General features: G+C 37.7%; 1 protein-coding gene across 9 annotated transcripts in view; it reads right to left on the minus strand.

Moving 5' to 3' along the window:
• ELAVL4 (ELAV like RNA binding protein 4) overlaps positions 1-19,051 on the minus strand; it is a 104,052-nt gene extending 85,001 nt beyond the window's left edge. For 2 of the 9 annotated variants that reach the window (XM_056122440.1, XM_056122437.1), the window contains exon 1: positions 18,366-18,518. In XM_056122440.1, coding sequence (XP_055978415.1) covers positions 18,366-18,482 — 117 coding nt within the window. In that variant the 5' untranslated portion in view covers positions 18,483-18,518. Of the gene's footprint in view, positions 1-11,854; positions 11,919-14,805; positions 15,124-15,578; positions 15,862-18,365; positions 18,519-18,841 lie in introns of those variants that run through there. The other 7 variants (XM_056122438.1, XM_056122436.1, XM_056122443.1 and 4 more) reach the window with 6 other exon arrangements.
• Between the last annotated feature and the right edge of the window lie 5,799 nt (positions 19,052-24,850).

Raw genomic sequence — 24,850 nt, forward strand, 5'->3', positions numbered from 1 at the left:
GCAAGGAAAGAGAGAGGAGATGATAATAAAAGGATATCACAGCACCTTTTTTTCCTCAAGTAACTTAAAGCAGAAGTAATAGACATATTCCAGAACATGAATATTCCAAGCTGGGTGCTACATTCTCTTGGTTTATGGTGTTTGTGGGTGGTGGGAGTCTGAATATCATTCTCACTGCACTTCCTTTCTTTTTCTTCTTTTTAATGAAGCAAGATAGTTTTTATTGAACAAAATGGCCATAGAAAGATATGAAGGGAAAGAAAGAGAAGAATATGTGTTCAAGACAGGACATAGGCTTCTCCAGAACAAAAAAGGCCACAAGCAAAGAGACAGAGACAAGTGAGATATGTGTTTAAGGGAGAACAAGGGTTTAAAGAGCAAGCCCCATTCTGACTGCAGTTTCAACAAAGGCTCAGCTTCTTCAGGGGCTGGGGGACAGATATCCTTTATGATGAAGTCCCTAGAGGCCACCAATCAGTAAGTGTTTAGTAAGTACTTATCAACTGGATCTATTTAATGCTTACAGCAATGCTGAGAATTGTTCATCATTTTACTAGTGTGGGAACACAGACTCAGAGAGGCAAATATGAATTGCTTAAGGTTATAAGGTTAATAAGTTGTATAGTAAAAATAACAATAATTGCTATCATTTTTTTCCTTTAAGGATGCTCACCCTCCATTTATTATTTCCAATTGTGTCTGCTACCATATTTTATTTATATATTGAGATGGAAAAGGCTCTTTCTGTCTGAATGAAATTTGAAGTTTATTCTTGAGTTTTTGTCTCATTTTCCTTTTCAGGAATTCTTAAAGGTAATGAATTGCTAGGAAAGAAAAGATCTGCCACACTGCAGAAAAGGCATACTTTCGCAAAGTTTCCCCAGTAATCTGTTCCCTCCCCAGGCCCTACAGTAGAACTATCTAATCTCAATGTAATTCAATTACCGTTTATCAAATCCTACTATATGCCAGTCACTTTTCTTGGTACTTGTAAAAAAAATTACAAAGCACCAAAGTGTTTACACCTGCACTCTGGTTGTGATGAAATCGTGTCCTTACTTCAGGGACAAATAATAAACCTTTAGGGACAGAGACCAACTAAGCCACTTTGCAGAGGACCCCAAAACACACAGTAGGTTCAATAATATGGTTTTTGTAGAACACTGCATAGATCTTTAAAATTCTTCCCCCAAATCAGAGAGACCTTGGTTCAAACTAAATCCTAGTTTAATCAAGTAGTGACTGCAAAACTTTAATTCACGTTTTCAAAATATTAGCTCATTGATTAAAAAATAGGAAAATTAACAATTAAAAATTTAATTAACAATTAAAATATTTATTTTCCTTGAAACAAGTTCTAAGCTTTAAAGGAATGGTGTAAGACACAGGCAAGACCTCAATAAATGAAAAAAATATTTCATTATTTATAAGCTTTTCTTTAGGTCACTTAACATTTTTTTGTTGTCATTGCTATTTTGTAGCTCCAGCTAGGTAGCACAATAAAGGAATGAGGTTTTTTAGCTGATAAATATTTTTATTAATAGAGAGATCAATATATATCATAGATATCAATACATATCATAGATATTATTGATCTCTCATTGTCAAATAGAGAGATCAATATATATCACTGTCACTGTCACTGTCCTCCCGTTGTTCATCAATTTTGCTCAAGCGGGCCCAGTAACATTATGAGACTTGTTACTATGTTTGGCATATCGAATACCTCATGGGTAGCTTGCCAGGCTTTGCTGTGCGGGTGAGATACTCTCGGTAGGTTGCTGGGCTCTCCAAGAGGGGTGGAGGAATCAAACTCTGGTCGGCCATGTTGGCTGTGTGCAAGGCAAACTCCCAACCCACTGTGCTATCGCGTCAGCCCAATATATATCATAGATATAATTGTTTAAGATAGTGTTACCCTTTAATTCAGAAGAAACTAGAGATTCTGCATTGCATAACACTGAAAAAAAAATTAACTGCTTTCACCCTCTGCAGAACACAGAATTCACTATTTCTATAACAGTGTTTCTTTGACTTTACTTCTATAATACAACAACATAAAAAAATACCAAAAAGACAAATGGAATACACCAACTTCATTATCACAACCCAGAATACAGGTAACTGAAACAAAAGTTTCATGAAATATCTTACTAAATAGCATTCACTAATATTTTATTATTTCACTCAACTTTAGCTTTCAACGAATTTTATTTAATTTTGGAGGCCACACCTGGCAGTGCTTAAGGGCTTATTCCAGGCTCTGCACTTAGGGAACAGTCCTGGCAGTGCTCAGGGGACTACATGGGGTTCAGGGAATCAAACTCAGGTTGGGCACGAGCAAAGCAAGCACCCTACATTCTGTGTTCTGTACTATCTCTCTGGCTTAGATTTAAATTTTTTAATTTGGGCAACACCCAGTAAAATAATTGTAGACAAACTAGAAACTAGTAATTTACTAATATTATTAACCTGTCTGCTAGGATATAGGTTAATTGAGCTCCCCCATCAAGTTATAAAGCTGTATTAATTCTACATTTAATATTAAGAAATTGAAACTCTGAAAGGTATGACTTAGACTAAATAGACTCTCACAACTTAACAACATTTTAAATTTTTCCAACTCTGCAATTCAGACTCTTTAAAAATATAATTCAATAAACACTTACTGAAAATCATATGCTTGATGGTGAAGTAAGAGGACATAGTCTCTTCACTGCAGGACTCATAGACTACCCAAGGACACAAGTATGCCTGTAACATATGCTTGGAATCCTGAATGTGGAACTTATTTATCCTAGATAAAAAAAGTTTATTCCCTTATCACAACCTTCTCTATGGCATGGATCATTCCATAAAACAAGCACCAGTACATATAAGCGAGAAAATGCAGCATACTTTTTAATCGCTCATTTCTTACAATCTGACATCAAGCTGGTATTTTTCCTCCTACTGCTTTCTGGCTGTGACCCTAAAAGTAATCCTTAATATGACTTAACCAATGAGCACCATCTTAACATCACACTATGACCAGAAGAATGCTTATAAAACTGATTTCCTCTAAATATCCAAGATGTAATTTAGAAGCAACTTTATAGTGACTTCAACTTCTGAGAAACCACGACTCAATAAAGACAGCTTTTGAAAAACAATCAATCATGAAACTATAGTCCTCTGACCTAAGACATTTCACAACTACCAATTCAAATTACGTCAAAAATATCCTAACTTTCCTACGCTCTTTTACTTCTATCCCAACACATCCTATGCGGCACCAGATTACTTGTCATTCATTAAGCAAGTACTGTAAATCCTCAACTTCATGCTTTTACTCATAACCTCTAGCCAATGCAATCCCCCCCCCTTTTTCCCTACTCAGCTTTCTAGCTACTCAACACAAGTTCTTCACCAGGAATCCTTGTCTTCTTGCCCAAGAATGAATGTCTCATTGCTCTGTACATTGCACCTATTCTGCCAAGACAAATTCACATTCTGCCTTCATTGTTCACACTCATTCCAATAGATTATGTTCTAATACTGTGATATTCTAGGAGGCATCTATAATATGGTATTTATGCAATAGGTAAGTAACTATATTTTCTGATTTCACGTGGAAAAAACATGGTCTAGAAAAGGAATTGCTCCCCACTGTACCCAATGTAAACTTTGGTCAAGGAAGGTATATTCCCAAACACTCTGGAGTTAGGCCTTCTAATGTAATTAAACACATGCAAAAGGCAGCGACTTTTCTACATTTCTTATAGAAAAGACAGTAAATACAAAAGCATTAAAGAGACAAAACTGACAAGATAGAGCAAAAATTATATAATGTAAAATGAATATGAAAAATAATGTTCTGTGATCACAGATCAATTTCAGCAGAACTGTAATGCAAACAGTTCAAGTTCTAGAAATACAAACTTGCTCCTTTGCTGTTGGGAAATTGACTCAACCTGATAATTCAGTATAAGTTCTGTTAAGATTATACAAAATGAAAGCTCATGTCTCCAAACTGTATTAACTGGAGACTGATTTAAGAATTTTACTTAATTCAGAGGGTAAAGAGAGAGCTATGTAAAATCCAAGTATTGGTTTAAATACGAAGCAGTTTTTTTTCAATAATATGAACACTTATCAGCAATAAAGTCCTAAGAAATTCTCACCATCTTTCTGCCCTTCTCAGTTCACTCATCCAGTCATCTCTTTTGGTTCTTCTTTAATAGGAGTGAGATTTTTTCTTGTCTCATCTATGCAGAAACATTTTATATAAAACACTTTTGATGAAATCAAACCTCTTCCTTCTATTCCGGAGTGATAGCACAGTGGGTAGGGCATTGGCCTTGCACGTGGCCAACCCGGGGAATTGGGTTTGATTCCTCCGCCCCTCTCAGAGAGCCTGGCAAGCTACCGAGAGTATCCCTTCCCCACGGCAAAGCCTGCCAAGCTACCTGTGATGTATTCAATATGCCAAAAATAGTAACAACAAGTCTCACAATGGAGATGTTACTGGTGCCCACTCAAGCAAATCGATGAACAGTGGGAGGACAGTGCTACAGTGCTACAAACATATTCTAAAAATCAAATTCTTCCAGAGAAGCTGCATATCACATACAAGACTACTTACAAAATTCTTAGAGAAACCTTGATGAGGCCCTAAAACAAACCTACACAAAAAGAGAAAAATCTGGTTCACAATAAGGGCATTTTTTTTAGTGTGGGTGGCCTTCCAAATGGTGCTCAGGAAACCCAGGAGTTACTCCTACCAAGTCTCTGACAACTGGATCATACGGTTGAATGCTAGGGACAGAATATGTGGTGCTGATTGGACTGTCAAGACATCTTGGTGGTGCTTGGTGACCTCGAGGGATGGGGCATGTTCAGGGGATGCAGGGATTCCACATAGGCAGGTATGCATAATAAGGGTCTTTAACAGAGGCATAAAGGCCAGAAAATATGGCACTGGAATAAAACCAATTGCTTTCACATACTTTTAAGGATTATGTTGAAGAATTCCATTACTACATGAGGTTGTATTCTAAATACAGGATTAAAACAGTGTTCTAAAGTTATGTTTTTCACTTAAGTCTTGAACTCATTAGGGTCTAACTCATATTATTTCCTTATCTTTACCAGGATAAGGAAATCCTGGGACCAGCAACAGTTCCCAATTTAAATTTTTGTGAATTTATTTATTCATTTTGTTTTGGGGGCCACATCAGTGATGTTCTGCACTCAGGAATTATTCTTGGCTGGCTTGGAAAACCATATGGGATGCCAGGGATTGAATTAGCTCTTGTATGCAAGGGAAGTGTACTACCTGCTGTATTATAGTTTTGACCCACAATTTGAGAACTTATTGATGTGTCTATTCATTATCCCCTTCAGAGCCTTGGGGAAAAACAGAATAAAATTAGTCTTCGCCTAACACCAGTCCCAACACCACCCACTATCTCTTCCCAAGTGTGTGTGATCAACAACTATGTCAAGACCTTTGAGATGATTTTCCATTTTTGTTTTCCCCTTCAAACGAGAGGCTAATAAATTTAGGGTCAACATTCTGCTCACATCTTCTACATCTCTTCATTCAGTCAATCCGACCGCTCTAGAGCAGTTTGCACTGCCAAAACAATCCATCATCCTGCCTCTGCAAGCAGGACAAAAAAATATCTAATGGCAAGTTAGAAAAATCTCATTAAGCCACTTTTTACTTTAATCGCTTTACTACTCCTTGGGAAAGGGAACTTCAAAATTCACCCTAGGGGTAAAACAAGAAAGCAGAGGGGGGAAAATCTAATTTGATAAAGGGAGAAATAGTTCTGAAATAAGTTGGTTGGTTCCTGGGTGGAAGTCAAATAGTTATAGATTATACTACATACTAAGATACTCAAGATGAAATTCATATTAATAAACTTTAACTCACTCTTACTTTATTTCTTGTTGGCTTCTGAATTTCCCTTTAAATATTTTTCAATAGAAAAAAATAAATATTTTTCAGTAAATAAAAAGATAACATAGCACTAGGGCCAAGGACAGAGTATAGGGCTATGTGTACTAACCTGGTTTGATCCCTGATACCACAAGGTGCTCTAAGCACCTCCAGAGTGGCCCTGGGTATCCCCCGCACCACAGGACCCAAGCAGCATCACATCTTTGAATCCTAGCATTGAACTATCAGACTAGTTTTCTCTGTATCACCAGGAGTGTCCCTCTAGACTCTGTGAGTACAGCTTGGGAACCTTCTAAATAAATAAAATAGCACTGGCTGATTAAAATTAATTTCATATACACCTTTTTCACTTTTAGTAACTCAATAACACATTAATTCTAATTCCAAAGAAAATCACGGATGAATCTTGCAAAACCCTAAGAGAATGCAGAAAACTTGATAAAGTCACACCATTCTTGGGAAGAAAAAAGGCAAAAGGCTTTTTTGCAAAAACTGTGTATGTAACATCTCCATTCCCAGAGGTCCTGGGGAAACAATGGAGACTGAGACAGAGGGTATCATGTGAGGCCACTTCTCCCAGGACATTTGGAAAGGAAAGAAAGAATGGAGAAGACTTTTTGTCCTCTAACCATTTTTAATTTTCAGGGACTCAATTTGATAGGCGACTTCTGGTTCTGTTTCTCATCTGATCCCCACAGGAACACTATAAGTTAGAAGTAATGATTACCATTTTAAAAAAGAGGAAACTGAGGCTCAGAAAGCTGAAGTCTGTAGAAAGTTGAAGTCTATAGAAAGCAGAAGAGTCTGTAGCCATGACCCTTAGTGTGTCCTGGGATGTACCACTACTGGTTTCTCAAGTAGTTGTATGTTTTCCTAAGATGACTAATGAAAATCACACAATTACAGATGGAAAAGTCAGGAATCTAACTTCATCTTTTGAACATTAAAGTCCTTTCCCTATCCTGGTCTCATAAAAGAAAGAGCCATCTTTCCAAAGGCTTGCTTGCATAGGTACAAGAGGAGTCTAGAGGCAGACTTAGCATTCTGTGGCCTTGGAGTTCTGTGGACCACCAACAAAACCATTCTGGGAATTGTGATGTTTAGTAGAAACACATCTAAGTTTTCTACATGTGTGCAAGTCAATGTAATGTTTTTAGTCTCATCAGTATACTGGGTCCTAATCACAATAACCAGATTGAGGGATTGGGCAGATGTCTCAACAGGATGGTATGCATGTTTTGATGTGGATGCTGTGAGTTCAATTCCCGGAACCAGTACCACATAGGTTCCCAAACACCCAGAGCAGACAGGACTCTCTGAGCATCAGCAGGTGTGGTCCAGAATCTCAAACAAACAAACAATAAACAGGTTGCTATCAAGATAGAAACTTCTCTACTACAAAGGTGATTAAAATATAATCAAGCTGGAAGTTATCTTCCCCCAAAGTCACCTAAAACAGAGGAACTCAAAAATAAAACCAATTTACATATTTTAGCCCAAATTCAAAACTAAAAGCTAAAGATGCCCTTTAAATAATCTAAATCACAAATGCACATTTAATATAAATGTTCCGTTGGGGTACAGTTACTATGAGGTCAAGTTTCCCAATATTATTCATAAATATCACTTTGTTTTGATGTTACAGTAAGAATCTGGACTTTTGGGAATTGTACTGTCTGTACCCAATGTCAACAGAGATAATTAATATTAAAGATGTGTACAATATCCAGAATTTTTAGATGTGTGGTTGGCCGCCTTACAAAAAGTAATAGAAGAAAGGATGAGTCAAATCTGGTCAAAATCACAAATTGCAAGAACTTAGTCGTTTACTCCATTTTAAGTGAGCACTTTCCTAATGAAAGGTTCATTAGTAAAGATTGCAAGTTCGCAGGCTTTCCACTACAGACTTTTAAATAGCACTTAAAGCTAAAGTTTAGCATTAACACTGTATTTACTATGGCTACATCTTCAAAGGAACACTTGGAAAAAAAGTTCAACTCAGATCTCTTATTTTTCATGTACAAATTACAAAGCACAACTCTAAAGAGTTTAGTTTGTCATCTTAGGAAAATATACAAACTACTTGAGAAACCATTAGTGGTACATCTCAGGGAACACTATGGGTCACAACTACTCTCTCTCTCTCTCTCTCTCTCTCTCTCCACCACTCTCACCCACCACCCAACCCCTACATGCAAATGAATGTGCAGCAGTTTTACAGTATCAAGGTCTGTATGACAAAGTAGCTCTGTGATTTCTGACCCACTAGTCAGTGTGCTTCCAATCTGCATAGGAAAATGTGAAGAGAGGCATCTTCTTTTACCCTTACTGGGAGAAGAGAGAAATAGAAAAAGTATTTAAAGAGTCATCATTGTCAGAAGCAAGGCATTCATATTTCTGTAAAATTAACAAGCTCCAGCTAAGCTCCATGGGCGGTGGATAGACAATTTTCTTCGAATTGCCCAAATCATAAATTTTCCCGAGAGCAGACATCTGGATGTATGGAATCTTACAAACAAAAATGACCAAAGAGATCTTTCATTTCTATCTTTTTAATTATGCCTAGACTTTTACAAATACAAGAGAAAAACATCTATGTACTTGAATGTTCCAACAGATCTTTTCACATAATTTGACATGAGTCTTACGGTGTAACACTTAACTTGAAAGCTCTTTCCTTATTTTTATACTCAGTTATAGGGATTTAACCTAAAATTATGTCTTTTTATCAGTGTCAGAAGAAAAGGAAGTGGTGACCTTGAATTTCACATTCCAAACAAATTCACTTAGTAAATCCTCAGCAATATTTTCATCCAACTATGAATGATAAGATAGTCAGTTTTGGGGGGTGGTGGTGGTGGTAATACCTTGTGATGCTCAGTAATCACTCCTGGTAGTGGCCAGGGACTATATGCAATACTGAGAATTGGACATGGGTTGGCAGTATGCAAAGCGAGCCAGCTCTCTATATCTCTGTCTTCAATAATCTAGTCTTTGCTGTGAACACAGTTGGCAAAACAATTCATAGGACTAGTTTTTAGACAATAAAAGGTGACAAATTCATAGGACCAGCAGAAATAGATTCAATGCCACAAAGGGAAAACAGAAAACTTCAATGCTGAAGTGTGTTTTTCAGAACTTGCCATTTTGGCTAGAGTTGTTTATATGTTAATTCATATACTGAAAAACAAACTATACTTCTAGAAAAATATTTATAAATTTAATGTTATAGCTTTAAAACAAGTAAGTTAAAATTGAACTTGAATCTAAATGTTATTTTTGCAACCAAGAATCCAAAGGAAATTAATTTCAGGTCAAACCTATGACTTGTCATTTTTTCCATTAAAAAAATCATGTGGGACCAGAGTAATAGTAGAGTAAGTGGGGTATCTGCCTTGCATGAAGCCAACACAGGTTGAATTCTGAGTACCATATATGCTCCCCCGCCCAAGCCCCTCTAGGAGTGATATCTGAACACAGAGTTAGGAGTAAGCCCTGAACACAGCCATTTGTGGCCCCGCCAAAACAATCACACACACAGAAAAATCACATTGTGCTCGTTTTGCATTTTACTTTGTGGTTAAATATGTCTTTTCCCGAACCAGCACAAAAATAAAAAAGCAAGTACAACAACTACACTGACCTTATTTTTTCTTAACATTTTCACTACTTTATCAACCAAAATTTATTTAAGAATTCCTATATGGCATTTCTTGATCCTTGAGTGGGGTCATATTGAGACGGAAGTGTTTTCTGCTGCTAGATCCAATGAGGACCTGATGATCTTCTCCAAAGCAAAAAGACGCAGTACTAAAATGGTCCAGCGAAAGGCAAAATATTACTAATAGGCGGAGAGCATACGGAGAAAGATATATCTACATATAGATATGCATAAGAGCGTGAAAGAGAGAGAGAGAGGACACTAGCCTACTAAGCACTAGACACAGTATAAGTCATTTCTTAATGGATGTACAAGGAACAGCACAAATGGTACCATTAAGCAAAATGGATATGAATATCCAAAGCAAACGAGCTGACTGACTGCTTCTTGCTCTTTTGTAACAATTCCATTTTCAAAGTGCTTGATTCCTAACACTGATGCTTCACAGCTATTGTGAACACACTGTCTGAATATTTAATGAAGTAAACAACAAACAAAATGGCTCATCTTTGGTGCCCCCAGCAAGCTTCCCAAACTGGATATAATTAAAGGTGTGAACAAGCAAGCAAGGAAGTAATGAACCTGCAAAGTCAAGGTTCTGAGAAATTATCGGGCATCCCGCACTGCACCAGTTCAAATTTATCACTCATTATCTCTTATGCCAGCAAGGTGCAGATCCACATGTTGGTATCCCTCTCAACTCTTGTCCTGCAGCCATTTTTCCATTTCCATTTCTAGATGGCTGATTTATGACAATTACTGCTGTGGTACTTCCACACACCCACAGATCACCTTTATTTTTACCCTTAGAAAACTGCTGACCTATAAAAGCCCTCCACCCTTAAAATATGCTGAGATTGAAAAATCAATTCAATGATGCTCCTAAAACACACACACACACACACACACACACACACACACACACACACTAAGGCATGCTAGCACTACCACCCTATCTCTTCCTTTTCTCCAGTGATTAAAAGCTTCAGAAGAAAACCCTCCTTACACACACACACACACACACACACACACTCACATGTGCACATGCACATGCACACACACATTAATTTGAATCCACCATGGACTGAAAGGACACGCACATGCACGCGTGCACACGCACACACACACACACACACACACAATACACAGTAATTTAAATATAACCTATGGATTGAAAGGACATTTTCTAGCTCACAAATTTTGTTGCTAGTGGAAGTCCACAAAGTAGCCCAATTTGGTTTACTTTCCACTTTTAGAAGCACATATACTTGCAAGTGTACATACACATGTGGTAATACCAAGTGAGGAAAATCCTCATATAGGTGTAGGTTTCCAAAATATGCATACTTACACTAATACACACGTACACACGCAGTTTCCCTCTCTCACATATACAAACTTACCACATATTTATCAAATGGATGGTAGGCAAAAAAGTTGACTACATTTTCAAAAAGAGACTTTGCCAATTCTATATTACATGGTCCATCAACTGGAAAACAGTAAGATAAAAGCTCTGAGAATGTTTATGTCCTTTTGCAACCCCCAAATTCTTAATGACATTGGAAAAAAATACTGCATTGCAGCATTTTCCAGAACATAATCATTTATCTAAAATCCGCTGGCCAATTCACCAATAAATGTACATATTAGGTGTTCAAGCATATAAATTAAGTGTCTGATGGCCACAAATTATTGGAATTGATGAAGAAATTTATGACGGTCATAGTATTTCCGTCCATGTACAGTGACCTCTATCAAGACCGCCATTCCTTACTCGCTATACACACAGATAATTTGCTTCCTATTTTTTTTTTAAAAAGGGGGGTATTAAGATGCCAAGGGTTAATTGAAGCAGATTATCTCTTCATATAGGGAATAGCATTTGGTCCACATATAAGAAAAGAAGCCATACACAATAAGTGCAAAAAAAAAAAGGAATGAAGTTAAAGAAAAATACTTGCCCTATAGAAGCCCTTTCATTGTTCATGGTAAATCTTATTTGAGAAAAATCACCCTGATTCAACCAAAATTTTTTAAAGAAACACTGAACACATGTAAAAAGCACAATTCATACAATAATTCTGAGATTCAAAATTTCAAATAGGTTATTCCCAATAAAAATGACAAATTTAAAGTAAAGTCTAACATGTCCCAAACCCTATTTCAAACTGAATTTAGAACTCAAGCACAAAATTGTAACTCATTTTATTTCTTTTTTGGTTACAAAAATATTCTTTTGTTACCTCACACCAATTTGGTCTTCCTCTGGTAACAAAATTCTTGAATATTCAAAGGACCAAAGAAGGGCTATAGAGAAAGAAAAAAGTTTTAAGGCTGTGGAAAACTATCAGACAGAAGCAAGCTCATCTTTACTGGTCAGGATGATGGCTTGAATGAATGTCAGGAATGAATGGGACGAAGATCATAAATGAATGGCTATGTTGTTTGTTGGATTGTTTTTTAAGATGAGATATTAAAATTTTCTATAAATCAATGATTCTCCAGACAATTTTCAGCCATTTTACCACCTATATTCCACTTTGCCTTTTCAAAATTTTAAATACTAAATGACTTATCATCTTATTACTAGGACATACATGAACATTTTTGATCATTAAAACTCTGATGTAGTCTGGTGTTCGTTTTTTTCCTGAAATATTTCCAAACAGATTTTCCTTCCCTAATAAATGTATGCTCAGCCTCATGCTTCCATAAAGGTATACCTCCATGAGCAGGTATAAGAGATTTTAACAATGCTTAAGACAAAGCAGTCAGAAAGGTCAGCAGTAGAATCACATTTTTTTATTAACCCAAGTTAAAGTGACAGTTCTTATGGAAATTACTTTGCCCAGCTGAAAAAAAAGGGAGGATGAGAAATAGTTGGTGGAAATAAAAAGCTACAATAGTGATAATAAAAAAATCTATTTTTAATAATGACATATTAATGCACGTGTATAAGTGTTTATTTATACTTAAGAGCAATCTTTTAAATACTTTCCCAATAAGAAGACAAAGAAGAAACTCTATAAGAAAAAAAAGGGGTGTGTGTGCAAAGATTTGCCATTAAGAGTTAAAATTAAGAGCATTTTCATAAAGACTATTATATTACTAATCTTATACACAGTTCAATATTTTTAATATTCTCATTTTGGGGCTTAAAATCAGCTATTTGATCATGTATTTGTGTCTGAGCAGGAGACAGTTGCATATTGTCCTTACAGTGGTTTTTACTCTACCTGCTATTTCCCTAAGTACTATACCATTTGGTCCTTCAGGTACCACCTTCATGAAAAGGACTATGAGTAAAGCTCACTCAGGGAGGAGCAGCGAGAAATTCCTGTCACCCAGTGCAGGCACGGGTCCCAGATGTTCAGAGACACTAAGAAAAAAATACCAGCCTTTCACTCAATTTATGCCAAGACCAGAGCAGAACCAAGTGTCAAATGGCAGGCAGTGTTTGCAAAGGTGCATACCACCCGATAGATCCTGTCACTGGAAGTATGGAGAGGGAATGAAGCAAAAGGATAGAACAGTTTCTCATTAATTTTTTTACAAAGTAATTCCTACTTGGGATATAAGATGAGAGATACAATAAACTCCCCGGAACTGTAGTATCAACATCTGATTCAGTACAAATACCAGTATCACCTAGCACAAAATCATTGCTTAGGGTAAATCTATTCTACCTAATTTGTCCTATGGATATTTGCTGGAAATTTCTAAGAAATCATTTACAGAACCTATCAACTGTAGGAGTTCACTATTATGCTTCCATCAACTTCATTCAATATAATTTACATTTTTTTTCAAATGGCCTCACAGGATTCCTTGCAATTTTTCACACGTACAATTTCACAGCAGGGAAGGGAGGGCAGAGATGAGAGAGAGAGAGAGAGAGAGGGAAAGAGAGAGAGGAGAGAGATTTTCTATCCTCCCTTCCCCCTCCTCTGTTTTCTAAATTTAAAAAAAGCCAAAAAATAACCCCCAAAAAAGAAAAAAAACAAGGGAAACAGAACAGATGCTTAAAAATAGATTTCTAAAAATCACTGCAAATGAGTTAGAAATGTAATTAACACCTATTTATAAGGAATAATTAAAGTTGGGCTAGCCACAAAGAACAGCAAAGATAATCGAGGTCCTGTTCCTGTTCCACCCCCCCCCCCTTTTTTTTACACTGTTTGCAGTGTGTTCTCATGATAGCCACCTGCTCCCTACTCGGCTTTTCCTCTGTTCGTTTCCCCGGCAACCTTTCATTGGGTTTTCCTCCCAGCTATCGCTTTCAGTTGGGCTGCTCGGTCTAATCTTATTTGTTTTACACCCATCAAAACAAGCAGCCAGACAAAGGCAATCCTCTAAGAATGGGAAAAAGACCACAGCTTTGTTATAACATCTATGCAAAGCAAAAAGTCCTCCCAGGCTTTTCTAGGGAAAGATAAGTGAGATGGATATGAATTTAGACCCTCCCCCCCAACATACACACACACACACACACACACACACACACACACACCCCAAGCTTTATAACCTAAGAAAGCTATTGTTGGTAAAAATTCAAAGTGGGCACTCGTGGCAGCAGATCGTTCAATTTTGTGCCATATCTTTAGGGTCACCGTCAGGCAGCAGGAGCGATACTCAAGGAGTTTCCCTACTTCCTCCTCTATCCCACTCCCCACCCCCCCAAAAAAGATGATGCTAAAAATAGGCTTACTACTCCGGCAGAAAGGTTTTCCACTTTCCTTTCCACATCCCAAAGTCCTGTTTCTCAATCGCATCTGCTGGTATTAAATCTCACCTTCTCCACCCCTCTTTCCCACCCTTCCCCATCACTCCTAGAACGAGACTGAAAAAGAAATGTGCCTTTAACTTGAACAGTGGTGTAATTCTTCTGAAGGCTCACGGAGCCTGTGGACACGCCAGCCAACAGCAATGGTGACATTGTGATTGTCAAAAAAAGACACCAACCTTGCTTGACAAAAATATATTCAATGGAAGAGGCAGTGTGTGCCTTGTGTGCATGCAGTTCCATTAGACTTGGGAGATGGATTCTGGCTTTCAGAAAAGAGAAATACTAATACACACACAAACGATCTGCACAGTGATTTATAATACACAGTCTAACACACACACACACACACACACACACACACACACACACACGGCTGAAATCTCCAAGCTGTCTTCCTTTTTCACTTACCATCTTCAAGCCATTCCACTCCATCTGTGATCAGAAGAAGATGGACCCTCACACAGTGTGTCAAAAGCGGAAAGGAACGTTATGTAAAAGCTGACATTCCTTCTTACAGAGCTGCTGCCCAGAGAAGGAAGCAACAACTCAACACACAAGGCACCGCTACACATACAAGCCGCCTCCTCTTTTTTATGAGGTCATGACAGGAAACTCTTTGAAATACAAGATGCAGCATTTACTGAAGCCCAAATAAATCATTCTCTTTGCCGTTTTGACTGCGCAGCCCCCCCAGACACAACTGCCCATCTCAACGTTCAGCATCCAGGAGCTGCCTCTTGAGGTTTAAATTTCCAGCACGGAGACGGAGAGATTCCTAACCCCGATACATACACCCACAACCCCCAAAACCCAGGCAAACAGATAAACCCCCTTTTCCTGACAAAAAGAAAACCCTTCTTTTAACACGATGGTTTCATGTAATATAACCTCTTTCAACAAACCAGCAATTATTTCAGCCCACCTCCCCCACCCCACCACCACCCCTGCCTTTATGTTGAAGGGAAAATTGACAATGACCGTTTAAAAATGACAATCTACACCCCCACTGCTTTTCAATAAAAGGTCCTACCCACACTCTCTACACAAAAGAGATAGTAAATGTAGAAACCAAACAGCGGCAGAGAACTAAACTCTTGTGCAAGCATAAGACTGGACAAGGTGTAGATGCTTTTCTCCCTCCAGCAACACACACAACAGATTATAAATCTAGTCATACCTACCATAACCATTCTTATTGGCAAATTTTGGGTCTCGCAGGGCTTCGACTCTTCTTTAAAAATTTGCAAAGGTTTCAGGATATATATTTAAAAGGACTACTATTGTTATATATATTTAAGGATCCACAAAACACAGTGTGGATGATTGTAAAGCAAATCTATTATTTCGGAGGGAGGGTCTGGGGGCAAAGAAAGAAAAAAAAAAGGAAAGAAAAGGAGCAGTGAGCTGAAACCCCGATTCTAGGATGTAGATAAGAACAACTGAACAGAGCCTTACTGAAATTGGCTCGAAGCTTCCCCTTTTTACATCCATTTATGGGACCATCTGTCAGCAGAAGCCAGGACCTGATTGGCTGGGGAGACGACGGGAGGCGTTGCAACATCAGGTGCTATTTAAATTAGCTACTGCCAGATTGACGATGTTAATGATTTGGTGACCTCTACAACAACAGAGACCAGATTTCTGAACTGCTTCTTGTGTCTGGTAATTAAGGCCAGGCTGAAGCAACAACAGCCATACTTGTATTTTTACCTTTTCCCTCCTCCTAACTCTAAAGTACTGTAACAACTGCAGGTCACCAGCAGCTAGCAAATCTTAGCAGTGGGAGGATCCTCCTTCTCTCCTGTCCGGAGGGTCATACCCCATCCCTCTCCTGGAGGGCTTTTCCCCTACAGAATATTTTCAGCCACCTTATCTTTCTCGACAGTTGCTTTCTAGCTAAATGCATATTTAATGATCTGCCTCTAGGCTTTAAGATGCAACAAAAGCACTTTAATGTGCTAATATGTCTACATTTTAGCTTTCTTATTTTCCACTATAGCTGATTTTTACTAAGTGATGCATCTTTGAAGTTAACATGACCAGCGGTTCCAAAAAAAAAAACCAGTCTGAAATTGTGCTTTCTCAGTGAACTAGGTTCATACAAGTTTGCTTCAGAAAACTGTTTCCTAGTAAACAAAAAAGGGGGAAAAAGCTGAAGGGAGGAGGGGGCAGCTGTCAGCCTCTACCTTTCTGCCTTCTGCCTGAGCTTTTCAAAACAGAGAATGATGAATGATTTATTTAGATGAATTTATTTCTCAACTTGGATAGGAGCATGATCTGAATTTTTAAAAAACCACTAAAGCACATTCTCTCCTCGCTTCCTCTTCTGCTAATAGAGAAAGGTAAAAGATGCTTTTGACAACTGCCTCATTTCGTGACTGGTGGAGAGTGCTCATCTTTCTTAACCGAACATGTGATTTTGTTTCTCTCCTTCAAAGGTTGTCTTTCTCTTTTGCCTCTTAAAAGACCTGCAGAGAGAACTTCGGCAAGAGAGGGTGACGTGTACAGTTTATCTACCTATACGTTTTATAACATCTACATTTCCACACTTCCACAGTACAGTTTTTTGTTTGGGTTTGGGTTTTTAAGTGTCTCACCTAAGGATTTTATGCTGTACTTCAATCAGAAAGACTAATTTATCAGCATTTATTGAGTTTAAATTTAATCTATCTGCCTTTTAATAAACACATAAAAGTAATAGATTTTATCGAAGACATAATTCAATGTACTTTTAAATCTTTGGCTGAAGTTGATAGTGAGAGAATGCTGGGCAAAACAGAAATGATGGCCGAAAATGATGCTATACCTTGGGTTTCAAAGTCCACCTATGTAAGGGACTCTGAAAAATTATCACAAAATAACCCTTACATCAAAAAATTAAAATTATTGTCTCCAAGCTACTATTCATGAATACACAATAAAGACACATATAAATACATATTCTTAAAAAGGCAGACATATTACAAAACAATGTGTTAAATACGCGATGTGAATTAGATTTGACTGTAAGTAAATTCAGCTATTAGAAATTAAAATGTATGAATGAGAAAGATGGACATATTAAAACTGTAATCCTTTAAAGTTAAACAATACTGAATTAAACAAACTTTAAAAACAATTTCTTTAGCAAATGTATAGAGTCCTGAGTCACTATCGTACTACTGTTGACTTCTGAACTAAAGATGAACCACAGGTTAAGTGGAGCTCAACATACATGATGCAGGGCAAAGACAGGTGCCCCAAATCAACAGCAGAAACTCTGAGTGCAAGCTCGCCGACATCAAAATGTTGTGAAAAGTAAACAAGAGCATAATGCTGACAAACACACAAATAAAAACTGCTAGCTTGGAGCAAAATATTTACTTTGTATTTCTCTAGAGGTTATAAGAGAAGGAATTTATTAAAATACTTTTCTCCTATTCATACTAATCTCAGCACACTTATTGAACCATAAATTAATAGCCGGTATATCAAAAGATATTCTGGCCACTTTTCCAAAATATTAACTCCGTATTACCATATAAATAGGCTGGTTTTACTAGGCTAAAAAAAATCCATGCACTTTGTATATTGATCACTTATCCAAAAACCTCTACTCTAAAGTCTTTCAACAGAATCCTCAAACAAATGAACAAATGTCCTCAGAGGCCTTTTCTCCAAAGACAAAGGCAGAATCCTATTGTTGGGAAAAGTCAACCTTATTATTGCATTTCCAATAGTACCATTCATCTTTCAGAGTGAGGGGTTGACCGCTACATCAGTGGTGTGACATTTGTAAAGCAACAGATTCTCAATATATTATCTCAAGAATCCGGCAGGCGAGTCTCCCAGTCATGCATGATTTTATTTTTTTCCGCCACAATCCTTCACCACCACAGAAAGAAACTTGTCTCACTCTAGCAGCTAAGGCAACCTAAAAATGATATCCCAGAGCGGTGGGGCTGCCAGCGCCGCTGCATCCTTCTTACCATAAATGAGCAGTTTCTTGACTCATTAATAACAATTTCCCTTAAAAGAAGTAATCTCATATCAGTCAGCCCCTCGCCACCATGCACACATCTCAAAGGTTGCAGATATCTCAGCATCAGTCGCCGGCAGCCAGCTTTCCCACACAGAGTCCAGATGGACTGTACCAGAAGCCAATTCAGCGTTAATAACTACCTACTCCGCGCAGTGGAGAAGCCTTACGTGGCACAATGGGCTAGGAAACAGCAGCCGGCTGAAAGTGCAAATAAAAAGACAACCAAATTCCGCAAAAGCACCGAAAGAAAGAAACAGAAATGGAAGCGTGAATTGTATTTCCTTGACTTCCATTAAAAAAAAAAAAGAAGAAGAAGAAGAAAAAGAAAAAGAAGAAAAAAAGAATCCTCATAAACATAGGGGGAGGGGGGAAATGGGGAGGGGGAAAACAGATGCTGCCCAGAAAAAAGTGACAAAATATTACCTCATTATTTAACAAAGCAGCATTAAGCGTCCTGCTGATTTCAAACATCTTGCCACAGATTTTGTTTTAAGAGAAACAGATAGAATCCTTTGCAAAGCACTCCGTCTGCAAAGGGTTCTTCAATTTTCTTGCACGCCACGGAACAGTCAATATATTATTTCCCTAGAGTTCGCACATTAAAACCTCTAGTCAGTGAGCTGAATTTTCCCCTTATCTCCCACACAGTAGACTCCTGTTATATGTACTGCTCTCTTTGCAAGAGCAGCCTGCCCCAAACATGGCTGGTGTTTAAACTACTCTTTAAAGTAACAGTTCACTATACAACCACCAGGTGGGTAGAGTGCACAGATTCAAACGAACCATCTTAAAAGATTGTGTGTTGTTTTTTCCTTCCCTCCCCTCTTGGAATAGCTTTTGGGTTGTAGAATGTGACACAAGAATCGTCAGCATCCTAGCAGGTACTCTGAATTGTACCTTGCGCATCTTGTCAAAATAAATAAATAAAATTCCTCCTCCTGACACAGAGCAAGGAAACAAAATAAAACAACATAACCACTTCTAACAAGAACTGTGAAGGATGAAACACAAACAAGCTTTGTTTCATTCATCAAAGGATGAACAAGGCAAACCCAATCAAAACAGAGGAGGGGGAAAACAAAAACTCCATGGAAATATTTTCTTTTGCAAAAGACAAAAATATGAACACACCCAGCACAAACCCAATTTGAAAGTATGCAAATGGATAAAGCTGTGCAAAATAGAGGCAAGAGTTTAAGGGCACAACTTTCCTTCTGAGGTTAACATTACTTTTTTTTTAAAATAATATAAACAGAAAATAGCCCCAAACTTTAAAAATGTTGGAAAAAAAACCCCCATAAATATCTTCTTTAAAAATACAGTTATGGGAATAAACAACCACAAGAGCAAACCAATCGCATCTTTTTCTGGAGTGTCATTCTATTTCCCTAAGGTCTGTCTTGAAGTAGAAAATGCTTGTTCTATACTATTTCAGGTGTAGAGTTAAATTACCATCTCCTTTGTACAACTGTATTCAATTAATCTGCCTTTCTGCGAGAAATAAATAGGATACCCCAAGCTGAAAGTTCCAAATGGCATAAGTGGAGTGTGGGGGTGGGGGGTAGGGGTTTCAGGGTGAGAGAATGTTAAAATAATAAAGAACAATCCTGGAGAAAAATAAGCCTCTCCCTTATATTATTATGTGGCCTGATTTAAGAAGGATTTTATTTACAGAGCTTTCATGCACTGTTCTATGTCACCTCATTTCTAAAAGAGAAACCAACATACACAGTTACCTGGTATTTTTTTTTTCTTGGTCAGACAAAATTTTAAACCTGGAACTCCCACGTCCTCTCGTCCTCTTGCAAATACAATGTCGATAGTAGTATTTTTAACATTTAGCCACACACAGCAGTGACTGTCTCCTTCATCTTTAAGTCAAGGCTGCATCACTTAATACCATTTAACCTCCTAGAATATATTAGGTTTCAAGTGACAATTTTTAACTGGGGAGTGAGAAGGAGGAGTTGCTCTCATCAAATTCTGGTTGTATGAAATAAGCTAATTTGTACACTCACCATATGTCTTAAACACTAATTAAAAAATGTCACTTTCTTCAAACATTAAAATGTAATCAGCCTAGTAAATAAAATATTCTCGAGTTTTCTTGCCTTGGTGATAATTTAAAGAGTGTTTATCTCAAGGTAACCTCTCTATTTTGATTACCAAAGAAGGCTTTTGATTTTAAAAGGGATAAAAGGAGATATTGGGGGCTGGAGTAGTGAGAGAGAAAACCACAACTGTATGTAGCTGCACAAAGGAAAATAAGATGAAGCAGATTTTTAAGGACCCATAGTCTTGTTACCCTAAGGCAAATCCAGCCAATCAATACCACACATTGACGGCCTACCATCTGCCATGCTACCCAGCGATGTGGCTAAACAGACCTGGTCCATATGACCGTAGCCAGCTCATTTTCAGTCGATTAGGGCATTTCCAGAGCATTCACGTGCAATAGCACAAAACCCCAAGTCAGACGGAGCCTCTCTCTTCACACCAGTCCCTCTGAACACAGCTGCAGACCTTTTCCCCAATTCCGGGTGTCTGGATTACCTACCCCTTCTTGCCCCTGAATTGAATTAGCAAAGTCAGGTGGTAAGGTAGTGTACGGATACTGAAACACACACACACACACACACACACACACACACACACACACACACACACTGATAATTGCAAGCCCTTTTTCACTGTCATGCAGAAATCGGGAATTCCATGTGCTCTGCCCTAATATGATTATGGCACACCATTTAAATAGTATCATCAGTGACTATGACCTGACATTTTCTTATGGTTCAATTTCTTTTTATCCCCCCGCTTTCCCTTGAAAAATAAACCAAAACAGCTGACATTTCTTCCTTTAGTGAAAATACAATCAGTATCCAGACAAAGGCATACTCTATTTGAAGACTTAAAAAAGAATTTAAAGCCTAATTTTCAACTGATGAATTGTGTTGATTTTTCTTCCCCCCACTCTCTGCAGAAACATTAAATAAAATTGTATAGAAACATGCAAACATACCATAGAGGCAGCAAAGACACACCAGAATGACACAGAGACTAATAGAAGGACAGGAAATCACTGTCCCTGTTCATTAGAGAAATATAACCTGACCTTGTGATGCCTTTCTCTTTCCTAAGTAATTTCATCTAATGGATATTGTGGGAAAGAGCAAGAATACTGGGGCGGGGAGTGGGGGTGGGGTGGGGGGTGAGGGGGGGGGGGGTTCTGGAATGTAGCATACCCTTAAATTTCCAAGAGTGTAGGTAAGTTAACTTAAAGGTCAATTTACCTTTGTTTCTCCCATTATTTTAACATATTCCTCTTATGAAAGCAGGTTTCTTTCCAGAAACACGTACGGATTTTCAAATGTGTTTTCTGCTACCACACTCTTAAAATACTAGAGTGTCTTTCTGGGAAAGAAAATGTAAAGGATAGTAAAACTGCCTTACTTAGATAATTCTGAAAAAGGCAATACATATTGAGTCAAGAAATCTAATTTAGGTAGAATCCCTGTCTGAACTTTTTACTGACAGAATCCTCATTACAGCCTAAGGAAACTAGCAGGGTAAACATGCAAACACAGAGATTTTTATAAGAATTTCTGCATTATGGGATCAGGGCCTTTTCATTTCAGTTCAGAAGAGCTTTACTAAAAATTAAAAATGAAAACAAAGAAAAACAAACCCTAGTATAAATATGATTATCTGCAAATCAAAAAGCCACTGAGTAAGATGAAGTATGGAGTAGCTACTTATGTCATTAAAAAAATATAGTGTTTAACCAGATTAATACAGCTTCCAATGATAACACAGTTATCTTTGAAATCTTTAGTCATATACAAATGTGTAACTACAAATGAAGAAACAGATCAATTGTAAGACAAGAAAGATAATTTGTGGAAGGATAAAGACAGTGGGGGTGGGGGGACAGAACTTGAGAAGGTAATGGGGAGGGAGGATTAAGGAGAAAAAGAAATTAAGAATTGAATGGACTTGTAAAGTACAAATAAGGACTTTTGTCTTTTTACTAGGAGACTACTGTATACCAAAGCCCACGTTAGGAATTTGACATGCATGATCTCAATCACATCTAAGACCACAGTAACAACAATTACTATATACAAGTATTTTAGAAAGTTGTTTTACTCAGAAGAATTTTCTCCATCCCTTCTTAAAGGAATATAGTTAGTAAATATTTGCAGAAAGATGAGAACAGGAGGAGGAAGGAAAAGGAAGAGCGAAGGTTTGTTCTATTTTTATTTCTCAAGTAAAACTGACTAAGAGATTACGTTATGATGTGCATCTAAATCAGATGTGTTCCCAAAATGTATCTCCTGTAAATCTATCATTATGATCAGTTTATAAATTGTAATAACAAAGATACCAATGATTAAAGCTATAAAGTCTAAGGAAGCAGGATGAGTACCTGAGTTCCTTCTTCCCTGTCCTCCTTCACCCTCTATATCTGAAAAAAACCTGTATGTAGAGTAGCCGGTCAACAAACATTAGTTGATGAACTATATCCTTAGTCCTTTATAGCACAGATTCTGACTCTGGAATCACTCAGCACTCAGCTACAGGAATGAACAGAGATCAATAATCCCACTCAGCATCTCCTCAAATACTATCCCAAAGCTTATTTAATTCCACTAGAGGTTGTTGAACACCTCTTTTGGGAAAAGTGATATGCTACAGTCACTAAAACAGTTTCTTCAACTGTGAAATGGGCACAGTACTTGATACCAGAATTAAGACTGACTTGATGGAGACTGAACTCTTAAGTAGTAAAGTAAAGTAAAGTAAAGGCCCTCCCGTTGATCGTCGATTTGCTCGAGCGGGCCCAGTAACGTCTCCATTGGAGACTTTGTTGTTACTGTGTCTGGCATATCGAATACTCTCGGTAGCTTGCCGGGCTCTCCGAGAGGGGCGGAGGAATTGAACTCGGGACGGCCATGTTGGCCGCTTGTAAGGCGAACGCCCTACCCGTTGTGCTATCGCTCCAGCCCCGTTAGTTATTATTAAAATGTGACTAATTGGGAAAAACTATGAATTAATACTTTGCTATATTTCAATTTTATTAAAGAAAATATAAAAACTTTCAACTTAGAGGCTAAGATAAGAGAGAGCCCAGAGATAGCTCAGTGGTACAGCACCTAATTTGGAATCATGGGCTTACTATTTGATCCCTGGCACAACCCGATATGCTGAAGGCACTGCCTTTTAAATTTCCCAAACCCTCAAAAGTTTGTGATTTCTGGTGTACTATGACAAAATGTGAGGGCTCCAGTGAGCATCACAACCAAGGGTGGGAAAAACCAAATATGTGTGATCCTGTTTATGAAAATAACAGAAGGGAAGGAAAAAATAAATAAATCAAAAAGGCTGAACTGTCCGCTCTGGTTCTAATGAAAAATATCTGCTGCAGGTAAAACTTTCCCCCCAGTAATAAAATTTACTTAGTACTTTAAATTTACAATCTGGCTGTGAAAGAAGATGCCCCTTTTATGCAAAAATTCTAATAGTGTAAGGAAAAGTGTAAAAGGTATAATCAAATTAAATACTGAAAGGGAGCTGATGGTGAGACTTCCACCTACAACATGGGGAAAGGTACCACCGGAGATGCTGGAACTAAGGTTAAGGTTCAATAATGGCCTCGGGGACCAGAAAGATAGTACAAGGGTGCTTGCCTTGCACATAACCCATCTGGGTTCAATCCCTAGCACCACATAGGACCATGTGCAATGCTGGGTAATAGACCTGAGAACAACAACGTTGGGCTCTCATATTGAACCACTGGCCAAAAATCTCGGGGTCAGGGAAAGGGAGATAGGGTCTGTATAGAAAAATGCAGGAAATTTCATGTCAGATCAAAGAGAGGACATCAGGCGGAAATGTTTGCAATTCTAGCCAGACCTCTTCTGCGGTCTATTTTAATCTATTCTAATATCTTGCATGTTAAAAATTGTATAAAGAATAATATTATTCTATGAAATCTGTGATAGGGCAAACTTTTTAGTATCAGTAAGTACTTCTATAAAAGGAATAGGATTACTACTTACTGAGCATCTACTATATGTCAAATATTGCACTAGATACTTTTTCTACAAATCTCATTTGATTCTAAAACTCTGAAGTCTCCAATAAGGAAACTAAGGATTAGGACTTTAAATGCTTTTTCTCAAAATCAAACAGGTAGTAAGAGGCAAAGTTTGGTTTCAGAATTACATATGTCCAATCATTGCCTACATTCTACTCACTATATGGCATAGAAAGATATAGATTGAAAGAAGTTTAAGATTTATTTAACTCTGGTTTACTTTATGCATTGAAACAAAAAAACTCAGAGCAATATTCTGACATTGGTTGACATTAAAAACATAAAAACAAACAACTAAGCTCTGCCTGTGATTTCTGTATTCTGCTACCAGG

Source organism: Sorex fumeus, unplaced genomic scaffold (genome assembly GCF_029834395.1).
Source record: "Sorex fumeus unplaced genomic scaffold, SorFum_2.1 ptg000045l, whole genome shotgun sequence".
In the NCBI taxonomy this organism is placed as follows: domain Eukaryota; kingdom Metazoa; phylum Chordata; class Mammalia; order Eulipotyphla; family Soricidae; genus Sorex; species Sorex fumeus.